A 17,546-nucleotide genomic window follows, 5' to 3' on the forward strand; every position below is an offset into this window, starting at 1 on the left:
AATGACAGCAACATTCATAAAGTGAAATATAGGCTATTCTGGAGATTTCTTTAAAAATGAATGGAAATGAATTTATTTTTCTGATTGTGACAGATATTTATATATAAAAAATGTGGTGTTGCTCCAAAGTTTTCTTGGTCTTATGTTTGGTCTCATGCATTCTAATGACTATATTTCTAAACTCAAATGTGAATGTTTCTTTCTTTAATGCAACTGTCAGGTGAGGTTATCTGTATGTATTATTTGGGGGAAATAAAGTTAATGTTGGGTTATAAATAATAATCTTTGTTGTGTGATTTATTTAACATCCAGCTCCGATTCTTGTGAAGTATGCTTTTTTTTTTATTGCCAGTAATGAGCTGAAACTAAATATAAACTGTCCCATTTTGCCCAGTCTTAACTTAGCTGACTAAACTTAGGTAGTTTAACTGTTGTTAAATTAAACAAGATAACCAGATGATATTAGAATATATTCTTGAATAGAGTCTTGAAAGTGAAGGATTGCTGTAGCTCAGTCATAGCGGGTAACTCACCCGATTCCCGCTCTCTGCTACAAAAAGTTCATATGTTAATATGAGATGTGAATTTAGCGCGTCTTAATTATCTGTCTTTGAGCGCCCTCGTGTGCTGGAAATTTTTATAGATATATTTAAAAAAAAAAAAAAAAAAACTACAATTCCCAGCACGACTTCCGTTGTTCGTAGGAAGTACATTTCAAAATCGGGACATTTTGGTTTCATGCGGAAGTGACACGTTCATGATGGTAAGACGATCTGAAATAGACGTGGAAGTGTTGTGTGTTTCTTTCTTCGTTTGCTTGTGTTTGTATTAATATTATGCCTAATTGTAGGTCGCCGCGTTGTTCCTGGTTGTTAACTGTCCACCTTTCTAGTTAATATGATTAATAAGCAACACAAGAGTTGCACGTCGTGGTCCGTATTTAGGCGACATAGAATAATTCACCAATAAAAGAATAGTTCTTATTTATTCATTAAAATGTAATTGTTCAGTAGTACTTCTTTGCTCGTTGCTTTATTACAGCTAATTAATAATGTGACCTGTCACAGAGATCCAGACATAGTGTAAACACACCATAAGTGTGAATCTTTAAACTTGCCTTAAAAACACACCATTTGTTTCTTTCAGTGTAGAGTATAGAAGTCAATAAAAGACAACGTATTAATTTCTCAAAAATGTAATATTTATTTTATTTGTTTAAATATATTGTGTTTATGATTATATGTTTGCATTTTATTTGAAATGAGTTATATTAAATGTAATTTGCATTTTTATTTGAGGTTATATTTAAGCTCTAAAATCATTTTCTTTTCAGGCAACAGGAGCAGATCAAGCTGTTGGTTTTGGACTTGTTGGTTTTAGTCTGTTGCTGTTTACGTATTACACCATTTGGGTCATAGTCTTGGTAAGTGTTTGTATGTATGTGTGTTCAATCCTTAAACTTTAACAACATTTAAATTAGATTAATTTTTGTAGTTTTCCAAATTGATATGACACCCATAACATGCTTTGTTTCATATGCTACTGAAAAAAGTGACCAAACACCAATGCAGACTCTTCTGTCCTTGTTCCAGCCTTTTGTAGACAGTGACCATGTGATCCACAGCTATTTTCTTCCACGAGAATATTCAGTTATACTTCCTGGAGTTGCAGCATTAATCCTCTTATTTTTTGTTGGTAAGCAAGCAATCCATCAACATAATGTTAGTACTATATCAAGTTCATAATGTTATTGATTATATCCAAACCCCTTCCGAACAGCTGTGACAAACACATCTTTCAAGAAGTAGCAGAAGACACACCTCTTCTGCAAGCACTTGACCACCTCACACCCTTAAACCAATGCACTTATACACGAAAAGCACTTATTTTTCTTCTGTGCATTACTCCTCTTTTCTAACTTGCTTCCTAATCTAGTTGGAAACTTGAATAGTATATTGTGAATAATGTGACTCCTTGACAAATTGCTTTTGTTCCTCTTTGGATAAAAGCTTGTGATAAATGCGTTAATGTAATGGAAATGGAAATACAACAATACAACCATATTTTTTACAGTTAAAAAAAAAAATCAAAATATCTTTGTTTTCTTCTGGTCTTTCATTTTCTCTGTCTACGCTAGTGACCAAATTTACTCTCATTGTATTTTTCAGGCACCTTCATAGGGGTGGTAACATGGAAGAATCGAAAACCTAAGAAAGTTGATTAAGACTCTCCAGGCTGTTGTGATTCATCTGGTCACAAGAACGAACTCTGTTCATTTCACTGTTGATGTACCACTTCCTGTACACAGCCGTGTGAAGATCAACTCCAAAGCAGCTCTCTATAGCCATTAGACATGTTTAGGTGCTTCTTAAAATAAACAACAAAATAGATTTAATTAATAGCCAAAGCAGTACTGAACATGTATGCATAGTAGTCTGTTTGAGCTTTGTGCACCCAGTGGCCACAACATTGACTGAAGACCACGCTACCTGTGACATGTTTAGCTTTGGAGAATTCTTTCCATAGTCAGGGAGATAGAAGCAAATAATATGTGAGAACACACTTTAGGCACCTAAGAGATGGGGTAGATATATGTACAGTGTGTATCTGGAAGATGTCTAAATGGAATATGGGATTTTTCTTTTTGTTTAGTTATGCTTTATGTTGAGGAGATTCAGCTGTTCTTTTATGTTGTAAATAGATGTATTTATAAACTGGAGTGCTTGCTTTTAGCAGCAAAATAATTCAGAACAACAATCTATAAAGAATGAGAAAGAGAACTTTTTGTAATATAAACAATCCCACATTAAAATGAATAGAAATATGCTTAACATTGTAATGTTGTGGTTGGTTCTTTCTTATTTTATATGTATAGCATATCTATATCTATCTATTTACATGTGTATATACAGTTGGGGGAGTAATTATTTGATCCCCTGCTGATTTTGTAAGTTTGCCCACTTAATCATCATTTTTATGGTAGGTTTATTTTAACTGATAGAGACAGAATATCAAACAAAAAAATCCAGAAAAAAGCAGCATACAAATGTAAAAAAAAAAAGATTTACATTTTAGTAAGTCAAATAAGTATTTGATCCCCAAGCAAAACATGACTTAGTACTTGGTGCAGAATCCCTTGTTGACAAGCACAGAGGTCAGATGTTTCTTGTAGCTGGTCACCAGGTTTGCACACATCTCAGGAGGGATTTTGGTCCACTCCTCTTTGCAGACACTCTCTAAATCATTAAGGTTTCTTAGCTGTCTCTTGGAAACTCGAAGTTTCAGCTCCCTCCACAGATTTTCTATAAGATTAAGGTCTGGAGACTGGCTAAGGCCACTCCATGACCTTAATGTGCTTCTTCTTGAGCCACTCCTTTGTTGCCTTGGCGGTATGTTTCGGGTCACTGTCATGCTGGAATACCTGTCCACGACCCATCTTCAGTGTTCTGGCTGAGCTTCTCGTCCAAGATTTTACACTACATGGCCCCGTCCATTTGCCCCTCAATATGGTAAAGTCATCCTGTACCTTAGCAAAAAAACAGCCCCAAAGCATGTTTCCACCTCCGTGCTTGGCTGTAGGGATGGTGTTCTTGGGGTGATAGATTTTGGTCTCATCTGACCACAGCACATTCTCTCAAGCCTTCTCTGAATCATTTAGAAGTTCACTGGCTAACTTCAGACGGGCCTGTGCATGTGCTTTCTTGACCAGAGGGACTTTGCAGGCACTGCGGGATTTCAGTCCTTCACGGCGTAATGTGTTACCAATGTTTTGCTTGGTGATTGTGGTCCCAACTGCCTTGAGATCATTAACAAGCTCCTCCCGTGTAGTTTGGGGCTGAACCCTCACCTTTCTCATGATCATCCTTACCCCATGAGGCAAGATCTTGCACGGAGCTCCAGACTAAGGCCGATCGATGCTTGTTTTGTATTTCTTCCATTTCCGAATAATCGCACCAACAGTTGTCACCTTCTCACCAAGCTTCTTGCTGATGGTCTTGTAGCCCATTCCAGCCTTGTGCAGGTCTACAGTCTTGTCCCTGATGTCCTTTGACAGCTCTTTGGTCTTGCCCACGGTAGTGGAGAGGTTGGAAAGGAAGATACAGAGTCTATGGACAGGTGTCTTTTATACACACAGCGAGCTTAAATTAGGAGTATCTTCTTAAAGTGACAGGACTAATCTGTGTTCCACATGTGCACATAACCATCTGTGGGAGCCAAAATTCCTGCTGGTTGGTAGGGGATCAAATATGTTACCCTGGATCACTAAACCAGTCTTAAGTCGCTGGGGTATATTTGTAGCAATAGCCAAAAATACATTGTATGAGTCAAAATTATTGATTTTTCTTTTATGCCAAAAATCATTAGGATATTAAGTAAAGATCATTTTCCATGAAGAAATTTTGTAAATTTCCTACCGTAAATATATAAAAACTTAATTTCTGGTTCGTAATATGCATTGCTAAGAACTTCATTTGGACAATTTTAAAGGCGATTTTCTCAATATTTACATTTTTTTGCACCCTCGGATTCCAGATATTCAAATAGTTGTATCTCGGCTAAATATTGTCTGATCCTAACAAACTATACATCAATGGAAAGCTTATTTATTCAGCTCATTATTTCAGATGATGTATAAATCTCAATTTTGAAAAATTGACCCTTATGACTGGTTTTGTGATCCAGGGTCACATATTATTTGACTTACTAAAATGTAAATCTTTTTTAACATTTGTATGCTGCTTTTTTTCTGGATTTTTTTGTCTCTTATCAGTTAAAATAAACCTACCATAAAAATATTTATTTATATGAGACCCAGCTATGGAGTTTTTGTCTCTGTAGTGGACATTATTTAGTGAATTTCTCTGAGATCTTACATGTCACTGTTTTAAATCTGGATGTTCTGTGAAGAGCACATTCAGGGCTTTTCAGAGAGATCAAATGTTTGGAAGTTTCACCATGACCACTCCCTCTCCTTGGTCTTTAAAAATGGCTGACATTTATTCAGTGATATAATTGCACATCCTTATGGAAATATTATAATATTCTAAAATAATATTTTGTCCTATAACAATATTTTGTAATTATCATTTAAATCTGATTAATATTAAAATTGTTTGTCATAAATCAACATCTCAGGAAAATGTTATGGGGTTTCAAATCAAAATATGGCTTCCTGTTACGAAACAGGCCATCAGTTCATACATGTCCACTGTAGAGGACACCAGGACTAAAAGCATATTTATTACACATTTTGGGAGACAAAACAATTGAATAGGAAAATAAATTACATATCAATATTCTTATGAAATATTAGATATTGTTATGAAAATCTGGCCAATTATTACTCCCATTATTACACTTCTGTCCCAACAAAGCATTAGGCTAATATACAAATGACATATTTTATATATATTTAATATACAGTGTATAGATAACTTTGTTTAATGGGAAAACCAGTTTATGGACATTTTTACACACATATTGTATAAAGCAAAGTGGTATATCAAATCGTGTTGTTATATCTTTTATAACAGTTGAGAATCATCATTATAAAAAATTTGGTATAAAAAAACCTCCTGAAACCTTAAAATTGGTGATTTAAAAAAAAATCCCATTCTATTCATGTCATTTTGTTTTTTTTTTTAGAAAAACTGGTTATTTAGTTATTAGTTGTTTAGTTATTTCATTTTTTTCTTATGCTCTAAACAATGTAATGACATGAAAAATGACTAAATTCACAAAGCTTTGTTTCTGGGTCTCGGGAGTATATACAGTGGGGGGAAAAACCTGCTGATTTTGTACGTTTGCCCACTGACAAAGAAATGATCAGTCTATAATTTTAATGGTAGGTTTATTTGAACAGTGAGAGACAGATTAACAACAACAAAAAAAAGTTATAAATTGATTTGCATTTATTTGCATAAATTGAGTCAAATAAGTATGATATTTTTATGATATTTGAACCACTCCTTTGTTGCCTTGGCCGTGTGTTTTGGGTCATTGTCATGCTGGAATACCCGTCCACGACCCATTTTCAATGCCCTGGCCCTGACGGTACATGACCCGTCCATCGTCCCTTTGATGCGGTGCAGTTGTCCTGCCCCCTTAGCAGAAAAACACCCCCAAAGCATAATGTTTTACACCTCCATGTTTGATGGTGGAGATGGTGTTCTTGGGGTCATAGGCAGCATTCCTCCTCCTCCAAACACGGCGAGTTGAGTTGATGCCAAAGAGCTCGATTTTGGTCTCATCAGACCACAACACTTTCACCCAGTTCTCCTCGGAATCATTGGCAAACTTCAGACGGGCTGTACATGTGCTTTCTTGAGCAGGGGGACCTTGTGGACGCTGCAGGATTTCAGTCCTTCACGGCGTAGTGTGTTACCAATTGTTTTCTTGGTGACTATGTTCCCAGCTGCCTTGAGATTATTTACAAGATCCTCCCGTGTAGTTCTGGGCTGATTCCTCACCGTTCTCATGATCATTGAAACTCCACGACGTGAGATCTTGCATGGAGCCCCAGACCGAGGGAGATTATTTTGATTATTTTGACAGTTATTTTGTGTTTCTTCCTTTTGCGAATAAATCGCACCAACTGTTGTCACCTTCTCACCAAGCTGCTTGGAGATGTTCTTGTAGCCCATTCCAGCCTTGTGTAGATCTACAATCTTGTCCCTGACATCCTTGGACAGCTCTTTGGTCTCGTTTGGAATTTCAGCTCTTTACCTGTATAAAAGAGACCTGGGAGCCAGAAATCTTGCTGATTGATAGGGGATCAAATACTTATTTGACTCATTAAAATGCAAATCAATTTATAACTTTATTTGAAATGCGTTTTTCTGGATTTTTTTTGTTGTTGTCATTCTGTCTCTGTGTTCAAATAAACCTACCATTAAAATTATAGACTGATCATTTCTTTGTCAGTGGGCAAACGTACAAAATCAGCAGGGGATCAAATAATTTGTTTCCCCCACTGTATAAAGAGAGAATATATGTGTAGAACATCTTAGTTCAAGGTGTAAGATATGTGTAAGATATCAATCTACTATCAACACTAATAATATTGTCTGTTTGTGTCCGCATACTTACCCGTGTGTTCCGTATCTAAGCACAGAGCGGCAGTGAGTGTGTTTGTGGTGTGTGTGTGTGTGTGTGGGATGGGCCGCTGCAGTCGCGCTCGTTCTAATGAGAGACTGACTGGTAGAGCTCGAGCTGCTCATCCACACACTGACAGTGTCATGTCACGCGATGACAGAGAGAATGCGCTGATCTTCCCATCCACGACCCGGCGGACAGACGAGGACATGTACTAGAGAAGAGAACCCATAATGAATCGCACTGAGGTACGTGCACATCTGTTTTTATTAGACAGAAAAACCTTGTTTCTGTTATTTATTTTTATTTTTTGTCGAACTAAGGATAAACTCAAGTTCCTGACAGCTCGACTAGCTCTTCCTGTTTTAATATTTGTTGGTTTGTTAAAAATGTTAATCAAAAACTGGCCTTGTCTGATTCAGAATAGTAAAAATATACATTATTTTGGACTTTGACTTTAAATCTGCACTTCATATGTGGATCTGATGACAGAGGCATATTTAAGTCCCAGGCTGCATTTAGAGGGGGAAAAGCTGCAGACTTATATTGAAAAATTGCATTTCTTCATGCAGAACAGCTGATAACCATCACTGCAAACAAATAAACTTATGTCTGAAATATTTCTCTGGCAGTCAGTGTACAGTGCAGAAGAGTCCATTTAGGCACATGACACTTGGGAAGACAAATTGGCTGAAAATTGTTTGCAACTATGATTTCCTCATGTGCAAAGAACACACTGGTGTCTTAAAGGTGCAGTGTATTTTTTTTTTTTTGCAGCTGATGGAATGTCAGATTTGTGCTATGACCTGCTGCGGGTGCTCTGCTCTCCCATGATGGTGCTGCATTCACTAGTAATAATTTCCCTGTCTTGAGTAACCCCACCTTTTGAACAGATACAGTTTTTGTTCTGTTGTTCTGTTGTCAGGGAGACCTTAACCAGTTTCAAGATGATGACCAATCCCTTTGTCATTATAACACGAGTAGAGTGCAGTAAAATATATTCACGTCTCATATACACACACACACAAACACACACACACATTCACAAAATACTGATAAAAAATATGTGGTAATGCATGTAGTTTCTTCTAAGGCTTTACAAGTTGGTGTACTGTTTATAAGTACATGTCCATTGTATGTTGAAGATGGAGATGTCAGGGCCAGGTGTGAGCCGACACAGTCGCACAGGTAAGAGGAGACGGTGGGGAAGACTGAGGCAGCAATGGAAACTGCTGGGTCTGTTTGAGATCGACCAGCAGCATGAGTTTTACAGTCTCACCTGTATGATGAAGGAAGGGCTGTTTGCTGCTGTGCAGAACACCATTGACAACCCTTTACCTGTGAGTATACCCATGTTCATGAACCTACACCTCATCCAGTCCCTATTGAATATCACTTCTTCCATCTTAAGGAAAAGATTACAGTTGGAAAGATGCAGTTATAGCTAGAGTTGTGTTTGGTTTGTGGACTCCCAGGGGTCTGTGGAGAAGATATAAAAAACATATATAATTTTCTTTAATCAGTATCAGTATAAGAATCAGAATAAACTTTATTGCCAAGTATGTTACACACAAAAGGAATTTGTCTTTGTGACTGGAGCTTCCAGTGCAAATAAAGTGCAGACATAATAAAGGCAATAAAATAGAATATAAGGCAATAACAAAAAAATAGGCTATAAATGTATAATATAATACAATCCAGTAATAAATACAGGAAATGCACAATAGACAGAATTACAATGTACAGATATGCTATTAAAAATGAAAAATGTAAAACCTTGATGCCATTTCTTACTATGTGCATTAGAGTATGAGTCTATTTACAAAGCTATAATGAAATAGAAACCGGACAGAAAGCCAACTTAGAGGGGGTTTTTTCTTTTCACTTTTAGATTTTTTTTAAATTCACTGTTACATTTTTCCTTAATTAGATTTATCAAAACATTTTATTCAAATCTTTTTGTTTTACCCCCAGACTAATCTGTTCATTACTGACATCAGCTAGTGTTAACATCTACTACTCAAGCTGATATGAACAAATATATCTATACAGAAGTCACAGATCATTGCAGTCGAACAGGTTTGGAATTATGAAAACAAATACAAAATATGATAAATAAACAGTTCAGCTCACATTACATTTTCATTGAAATTAAAGGTGAGAGACGACGGCTTTGGCATGATCTAAGACCTCCAAGGAGACAGGCGTGTTATATTTACCATTTATTAGTATGAGGACAAGCTCCACAGAGAGGACCAGATTTAGTGTGATCTTTCCATGGAGACTGTGTGTTTGTGGTACTGAAGGGGCACCGTTTTGCAGTGTTTAGGCTTGATTAGAGCTGTTTTTATTTTGGTAATTTGCTCAAGAGTAACAGAGCATATGGTGTGAAAGAATAACCAAGTGTTTTGGAAACAAACACCATTGTATTGCACGCACTGGGGAGGAGGGGAGAATTCAAACAATGCAATAGTGCTCAGTGCATGGTAGCGCCACAAGAGAAGGCAGAAATTTTCAAGCAGAAATCAGTGGCTTTTTTAAACCATGAAAAAGAGAATGTAGATTACAGTTGAGTAAGTGACATAAGTAAATAATAAGCATATACCTGATACACAATGTATATCTAAGCTTTAGCATATTATAGAGGAACAAGAGAGTACTATTCATCTCTGAACGTGGTACTGTAAGTGCATGACTCATTTTTTCCCCACATAGGTTTGTCACATTTGTAATGTTTCATAGATTATTCCCGTAGCATTGCAATGCTTTCTATAAATTAATTTTCTTATTGAGATGACAGAATATTGAAACCGCAGTAACTGTGGCATTCACTGATGCCTAAAAGAAATACAGGGGTTTTATTCTGTCAATAATGTGTTACAGCCATGCTAAAATACATATTTACATGTCAGGGAACTTAAGTAATTAATGAAATTTGTAAAATAATCAGAGGTGTAAAAAGTACTCAAAAATTTTACTCAAGTGAAAGTACAAATACTCCAAAAACATACTTGAGTAAAAGTAAAAAAGAGCAAATCATGTAATTATTAAGATTTTAAAAAAAAACATCGACAGTCCTGATTCCTACTCAGTGTGTCATATAATGACATATTATAAATACAACTTATCCACTACCTGGTGAGAACATCACTGAACATGAATTACAATTAATTTAACAAACAATGCTTATTTAAACACTTTTGGAGATTTTTAATTAATTAAGAAAATATTTCCACAAAAAATATTAATGGTATTTAAATTCTCATCACTGATTATATTTGCACTCAATCTTGTGCATTCAGCTAATATATTACACAGCTAATGGCTCTATCAAAACAGAACAAATAATGAATAAACATTTTTTGGGAAAATGCAACTTTGCTACCTCAATATGCTTCCTCGGATTTGATGGTTTTGAAACTTTTGAAGCCAGACATTTACCTGATGAAAGTCATAAGTGAAGTAGAAATATGTGTGCTTGATGCATGAAACATGAAAGTAGTCAGTTTAAATCGTACTTGAATAAAGTACAAATCCCCCAAAATAATACTTAAGTAAAGTAATCAAGTAAAATTACTCAAGTATTTTACACCTCTGAAAATAATATGTGACCCCGGACGACAAAACCAGTCTTAAGTGTCAATTTTTTTAAATTGGGATTTATACATCAACCGAAAGCTGAATAAATAAGCTTTCCATTGATGTATGGTTTGTTAGGATCGGACAATATTTGGCCGAGATACAACTATTTGAATATCTGGAATCTGAGGGTGCAAAAAAATCTAAATATTGAGAAAAACGCCTTTAAAGTTTTCCAAATGAAGTTCTTAGCAAAGCATATTACTAACCAAAAATTAAGTTTTGATACATTTACGGTAAGAAATTTACAAAATATCTTCACGGAACATGATCTTTACTTAATATCCTAATGATTTTTGGCATAAAAGAAAAATCAATAATTTTGACCCATACAATGTATTTTTGGCTATTGCTACAAATATACCCCAGCGACTTAAGACTGCTTTTGTGGTCCAGGGTCACATATATAGTTTTTGTGAAAAAATATGCCTTTTTATGTTGTAAATCATTTTATGATAGCAGTACGACAATCAATTGCCTGCTATTTTGTGATATTTGTGAATATAGTCATGGTTAAAGTGCTTTTAAGACCCATTAGACACATTAAAATGTACTCAGATATTCTAAACGTGATTTTTCCAGAATCTAAATGAATGAATGACATTGACCTCTTCCCCACTTTTTTCAATATAGCTTTCTATTGCCATTTTCAGTGAACCGCACAAACTTGTCTATGAGGCAAACACATCCCCTGATTATTAACTACTCAACCTATTTTGTAGTGTGGTGCTTGTTCACTAACACACACACACACACACACACACACACACACACACACATAGATGATGTTGCCGACCCCTGATTCTATTGAATCCAGGCTGCTTAGGCAGCAGTATGATGCATGAATGTGCTGCCTGTTGTCTGGGGTTCAAAGCTCTTTTGCAACTCTCTCTCTCACACACTTAAACAACAAAAAGGAAAACAATACCTGCAAAAACATGTAATCAACTATACAATATACTTTTCAGTATTGATAATATATTTTGTGTTTTTTAGGATGAGCTGTCTGAGGATGACTATACTCTTGAAGTTACTCAAATCCATAAGGTATGTTAAAAGAAAAAGCCAGCACTTCTTACTATAATTTTAGCTTATTTTGCTGTACCGGACAAACTGTGATGTAATTACTAAGCAATTGTTGAGCATGCACTTGTTTTGCTTGAATTATACGTAAGATATTAATGTATAATTTCTACTGAATCTCTTCTGTTGTGTTTGTGACTGTGTGAAGGACTTCAGGATGGAGACGTACGCTGGGCCGGTGTTTGCCAGTCTGCGGCGCTCCCTGGGGATGACAGAGAAAGAATATCAGCAGTCCCTCTCTTCTGAAGGCAGCTACCTGCAATTCATCAGCAATTCCAAAAGCAAGGCAGACTTCTTCCTAACGTGAGTCAGCACAAATTCTTCACATGCAGGAGCATATGCACTAGGCGCAGTATAAGGAGAAGACAGACCACTTATAGAAAAATAAAAGGAAGAAATCACATAGTTCAATGTGGCCTGTATAAGAAGGGCTGTACTTCATTTTAAAGACCTTTTTTGATAGATTTTTGTATTCTAGAACCTGCATATCATTTTACCATGATTTCAGCCACATGTATACTTTTGTTGTCAGATTTTTTTCTTTGAAATATATGTTTTTATTTGAAACGTGTTATCGAAACATAATGTTTCTTTCTGGGGTTTTTCCCCCATTCATTTAGATAGGAGCTATACTTCATATGACAGTTACTGCCCTGGTGTGCCTTGAGTGAACTGATATAGGTATAAATATATACCCTACTGTTCTATATATATATATATATATATATATATATATGCAGAAAGGATGGATTAAATGGATCAAAAGTGATAGTAACAACTTAAAACTTCTTTTGGACTTTTTATTAATCAAAAAATCAAAAGTCAAAAAGGCAAAAGTATCATGATTTCCACAGAAATATTAAGCAGCAAAACTGATTTTAATTGGTAATAATAAGAAATGTTTCTTGGGCAGGAATTAGTGACACTAATGACTGATGCTAATGGCTGCTGAAAATTCAACTTGCCATACAGGGAATACATTACATTTTAAAATACATTAAAATAAAAAATAGTTTATTTATATTGTGAAAATATTTCATTGTTTTTTTTTTTTTACTGATTTCTAAACAAATAAATGCAACCTTATACTTATTTTAAAAAGCATTTAAAAATCTGACTGACCAAACTTTTTAACGGAATAGTATATATGTTTGATATCAAACCAAATGTCTTTTAACCCACATTTCTCTGTTCTCTGTTTAGTAATGACAAGCTGTTCTTCTTAAAGACACAGAGTAAAAGAGAAGCGCGATTTCTCTTGTCTAACTTGAGAATCTACATGGAACATTTGGAGAAGTACCCACACTCTCTGCTTGTCAAATTTTTAGGTGAGAAAAAGGAAGCTATTAAATTAACATTACTTTTTCAACAAATGTTTTTAATGCATTATGAATTTGAAGGTGTAATTCATGACGATTTACACTAGAACCCTTAAATCTTTATTGCATCCATTTAAGCAATTGTCATGCTTGATTCATGGACAGGTGTTCACAGGATCAAAATAGCATATCAGAGGATGGTAATTATTTCGCTATGCATCTTCAATTTCCTGTTAAAATTATTTTTTTATGAACCCTGAGAGTACATGTTCTAAAATTCTACTGGTTTTCTGTGTGCAGAAGTACTTTATTGTGATGCAAAGTGTCTTTTACCCTGATGACAGAATCACAGCGAGGTAAGATTCACTGCATGTTATAAATGGAAATGGTGACGTGTTAACGATTCGTCCATTATCAATCATATAAATATTTAATGTTTCTAATCTCTCCATCACTTCTGTGAAAGTACACCACAGAAGATGTTATCTTGACTTACTAAAATCCACAGCCTTGCAATTATTGGTCATTAAATTGCTTTGCCTTTTAGCTGTTACTTTTGGCTTGCACTAATGGTAAGAATAATGATCCAATCAATCACTCCCACCTCCTTCTCCATTACTCTTCCTCACTAGTTTTACATTCACCCTTTTCTCTCAATGTTTAAGGTATGACATAAAGGGCTGTGAGGTGAGCCGGTGGACGGACCCAGCCCCTGAAGGCAGCCAGATCATAGTTGTTTTGAAGGATCTTAATTTTGAAGGACAGTTCATTCAGTTAGGTAAGCTCAGTTCCTTGTATGATATTTAGACTTCATCTGCAACACTACGTTCAATCCTTTGGTTCCTTGTTTATATGACAGATCAGCAACGCCCTTGGCTCCTGCATCAGGTGGAGATTGATACAGCCTTTCTTCAGACGCTCAATGTGTTGGACTATAGCCTCTTGCTTGCCCATCAGCCCCTGCACCAGGATGAACTCAGCCAGAGTCTCTCTTTCGCAACACTCATCATGCGTGCCAAAAAGTGAGCATAATTTTAGTATATCATGCATATAGTCATCTACAAACAAGCATAGACATTTACAAATTTGTTTTAATGAAGGCCTGCTTGTGTACATTGTTTAAAGATTTCAAATTCCTCTAGTAAATATGATCAAAATAACCTGAAATCTTCACAAACTACATAATTTAATGTTACTACTTAAGGGAAGTTAGTGTAATTACATTTCATTAAACAAAGAAGGAACACTACTGTTCTCTGTCAAAAATGACTGTATACAAGATGTGCTCAAAACAAGATGTGAGCACTTTTTTAAAAACTTTGGAGGTGTATATATAATGAATAGAATCTTTCTGAAAGATGTTAGTATTTTTGTACCTAAAAAGCATTGTGAATAGAAAACAGTGGAGAGTGAATATGAAATGTCTTTTCACAATAATAGTATACACATTTCAGTGAAGTCTCAAAGTTGGCGTAGTCTGGCATTCATAATTGTATAAAAACTCTATTCTTGACACAGTCAGACGGCACACAGATACTGTCGGGTGGTCACTGCTATCACCACACAGTCATTTGAATGAACTGCTCATGCTTGACTGCTGAGATGCACGCAGAATATTGTGATGAACTTTATATGATTAAGTGGATGATGGCTCTTGCTTTAATTGTTTTCATAGTTCATAGACAATATTTTCTTCAAAATCTTTCAGTCACACTTTATTTTAAGGTCCAATTCTCGCTATTAACAAATCATTAACTACAACTTTTCCTCAATAAACTCCTAATTTGCTGCTTATTAATAGTTAGTAAGCTAGTTGTTAAGTTTAATTATTGGGTAGGATTAGGGATGTAGAATATGTGCTTTATAAGTACTAATGAACAGCCAATGCTTAATAAGCAACTAGTTAATAGTGAGAATTGGTCCCTATGCCAAAGTGGGTAACACTTTATTTTAGGGTCTCTTAATTAGCATGCCTATTACTAGAATATTAGCCATTTATTAGTAGTAATTAAGCACATATTAATGCCTTATTCTACATGACCTTATTCTACATCCCTAATCCTACCCAATACCTCAACTTAACAACGACCTTACTATTAATAAGCAGCAAATTAGGAATTTCCTGAGGGAAATGTCGTAGATAATAGTGAATAAGTGTTCCCTATTCTAAAGTGTTACCGACGTTTCTTTCTGCTGCCTCCTATCTCTAGTTTAGTTCAGTATTTAAGGATAACAGGCTTTACCCTGACTGTGAATGTTCATGTTCAACTCTGTTTCCAGATCCTTCTCTTTCTTCTCCAAACGGCCATTGGCAGGCAGGCATGTAGCTATCATATCTAGCTTCGATGTCATTTTCAAAGTAATGTCTCAAAGAAATAACAAAAACTAAATTATTAAACTATAATAATAACCATGCGTGTACTTGCTACTACCATTCCATTAGTCATTGAACATCATCTCATTTACTGCATTTATCCATCATTTAAACTAATGGTTTACGCAAAAAATGATGCAAGTCTTACTTATTCTCATGTCTTTTGAAACCTGTATGACTTTTTCTTTTCCATAGAACACAAAAGGACATATAGCAGAATGTCCAAGCTGCTCTTTTCCATACAGTGAAAGTGAATAGTGACTGTCAAGCTTCTCCGTGAACAACGGCTTAAATTTCAGTCTGTTCCTCACACAAAGTTAACATATGACTACTTTTAAGGTGACTGGCAGGCTTTGGTCCCCATCCATTTTCATTATGTGGAGAAGAGCAGCATGAACATTCTGTAAAACATCTCTAAACACACTTTGTGTGTTCCACACAAAAAAGAAAGACATATGGGTTTGAAAGGACATGATGGTGAGTAAATGATGTAAGATTTTCAATTTTTGGGTAAACTGTACCTTTAACAGCATGGAATGTTCAGGTGTAATAATCTTCTGCAGAAAAAAAAGAGCTTCAACCCAGAAACAAGCAACATCGAATGGCAATCGTTCAGTAGGTTAATGTTCTTTGTTCTGTTCTGTGTTCTTCTCTGACTGGCTGTTAGGTCAGTAAATGCAACATTCAGTCCTACACATGCCACTTCACCAACTGTACCCGGGGTGGTGGCAGAGGAAGACTCCACACTCCTCTTCTCGGAATTAAATACAACACAATGTCACGTAACAGAAATGCACAGTGGCAATGGTGCAATGGGCATAGCAAGTCCTGAGGAAGACAAAATTGAGCAACAAAGTAGAGTGGGAACAGAGTCAGCCGATCTACAAACGTTTCAGGCCCAGAACCGGAGATTGCTTCCTAACTTCAAAAACCCACTTCATGTCATTGATGGACCAGAGCAGCGTTACTTCATTGGGATAATTGACATCTTCACTGTTTATGGTTTCAAAAAGAGGCTTGAGCATCTGTGGAAAAGACTGAGACACCCACGACAAACATTCTCCACAGTCAGTCCTCCAGCTTACTGTTACAGGCTGTGCCAGTGGGTTCAGGACCATACCAAATAAAATTAGAGAGCTTGGATGACAGATGGACACGCTGTTCGCACACCTGACTCATACATACCTCGTAATGTAAACAGTGGAAAGGATCTGAATGTACATTTGAATGTACATTTGAGAGTGAACGTTTTTATAGCTTTTTGTTTAAATAAAGACGATGCTAATGCAAGTGCTTGTTAAAACACTGTAGTTCATGAAAAATGCAAAAGTTAAAAGGTGTATTCAATTTAAAATTGTTATGTAAGTAACAGCGCAATGACGGTGCATAGGGATTATGCACCTATTATGAAAATATGAATAAGAGCAAAGGAGAGTGTAACTTTTGATTTAAGCTTGTTTTCATAATTGAATTATGAAATACTGGTTACATATATCCCATTTACTGAAAAGTACATTGTTGCTATTTGATTGCCAGCTGTCCAGAACAGAAAGGCTTTTGAGACTGACAACTTATCAACAAATGCAGGGTCACTTCCTTCCTGCTGTCTGTCACGTTCAGAAACTGTTATGTGGAACTACACAAGTGGGCATTCAAATGCTTTCAGAAATATTTATGCAGTATAATAATAAAAAAAGAATGTTTGATATTTGCATCTTCTTTAATGATTTAGATAAATAATGTTCAGGCCTCAAGCTGCTTTTGTACTGTGCTATTTGTAATTGACCAATTTATATTGCTGGAGCTAGAATTTTTGAGCGCATTCTATTAAAATTAAAAAATGTGCTTAAAATATATATTAAATATAAATATATATTTCAAGTATCTTATGATGCTGTAATGTTTCTTTTATGGAATTAATTGAATATTAACGGAATGATACAGTTTACCTGTACAGACCACAGAGGATACTTTTTAAAATTATTTTTCATTACAAGTATTGTATTTAAAAAAAAATTAAATAAATGAAAATGGTT

At 35.5% G+C, this 17,546-nt stretch overlaps 2 protein-coding genes across 4 annotated transcripts; both read left to right on the top strand.

Annotated features, from left to right (window-relative positions):
• Positions 1-699: 699 nt before the first annotated feature.
• dpm2 (dolichyl-phosphate mannosyltransferase subunit 2, regulatory) lies at positions 700-2,831 on the top strand. Its single transcript, XM_058776234.1, has 4 exons — positions 700-763; positions 1,334-1,423; positions 1,593-1,695; positions 2,169-2,831. Exons 1-4 carry the CDS (start codon positions 758-760, stop codon positions 2,222-2,224), a joined length of 255 nt encoding a protein of 84 aa, XP_058632217.1. The 5' UTR covers positions 700-757; the 3' UTR covers positions 2,225-2,831.
• A 4,374-nt stretch (positions 2,832-7,205) lies between these two features.
• On the top strand, positions 7,206-17,216 carry pip5kl1 (phosphatidylinositol-4-phosphate 5-kinase-like 1). 3 transcript variants are annotated; one of them, XM_058776200.1, is made up of 11 exons: positions 7,206-7,343; positions 8,241-8,435; positions 11,731-11,781; positions 11,966-12,120; positions 13,021-13,145; positions 13,302-13,336; positions 13,437-13,492; positions 13,802-13,914; positions 13,996-14,158; positions 15,417-15,455; positions 16,178-17,216. In XM_058776200.1, the coding sequence occupies exons 1-11, from the start codon at positions 7,329-7,331 to the stop codon at positions 16,635-16,637; spliced, it is 1,407 nt and encodes a 468-aa protein (XP_058632183.1). In that variant the 5' UTR covers positions 7,206-7,328; the 3' UTR covers positions 16,638-17,216. The 3 variants fall into 3 exon arrangements, with proteins under 3 accessions (XP_058632183.1, XP_058632185.1, XP_058632184.1); XM_058776202.1 differs by lacking the exon at positions 7,206-7,343 and having other exon boundaries at positions 8,408-8,435; positions 11,974-12,120; XM_058776201.1 differs by lacking the exons at positions 7,206-7,343; positions 8,241-8,435 and having other exon boundaries at positions 9,777-11,781; positions 11,974-12,120.
• The last annotated feature ends 330 nt before the right edge of the window (positions 17,217-17,546 follow it).

This window comes from Onychostoma macrolepis, chromosome 05, assembly GCF_012432095.1.
Source record: "Onychostoma macrolepis isolate SWU-2019 chromosome 05, ASM1243209v1, whole genome shotgun sequence".
Taxonomy (NCBI): domain Eukaryota; kingdom Metazoa; phylum Chordata; class Actinopteri; order Cypriniformes; family Cyprinidae; genus Onychostoma; species Onychostoma macrolepis.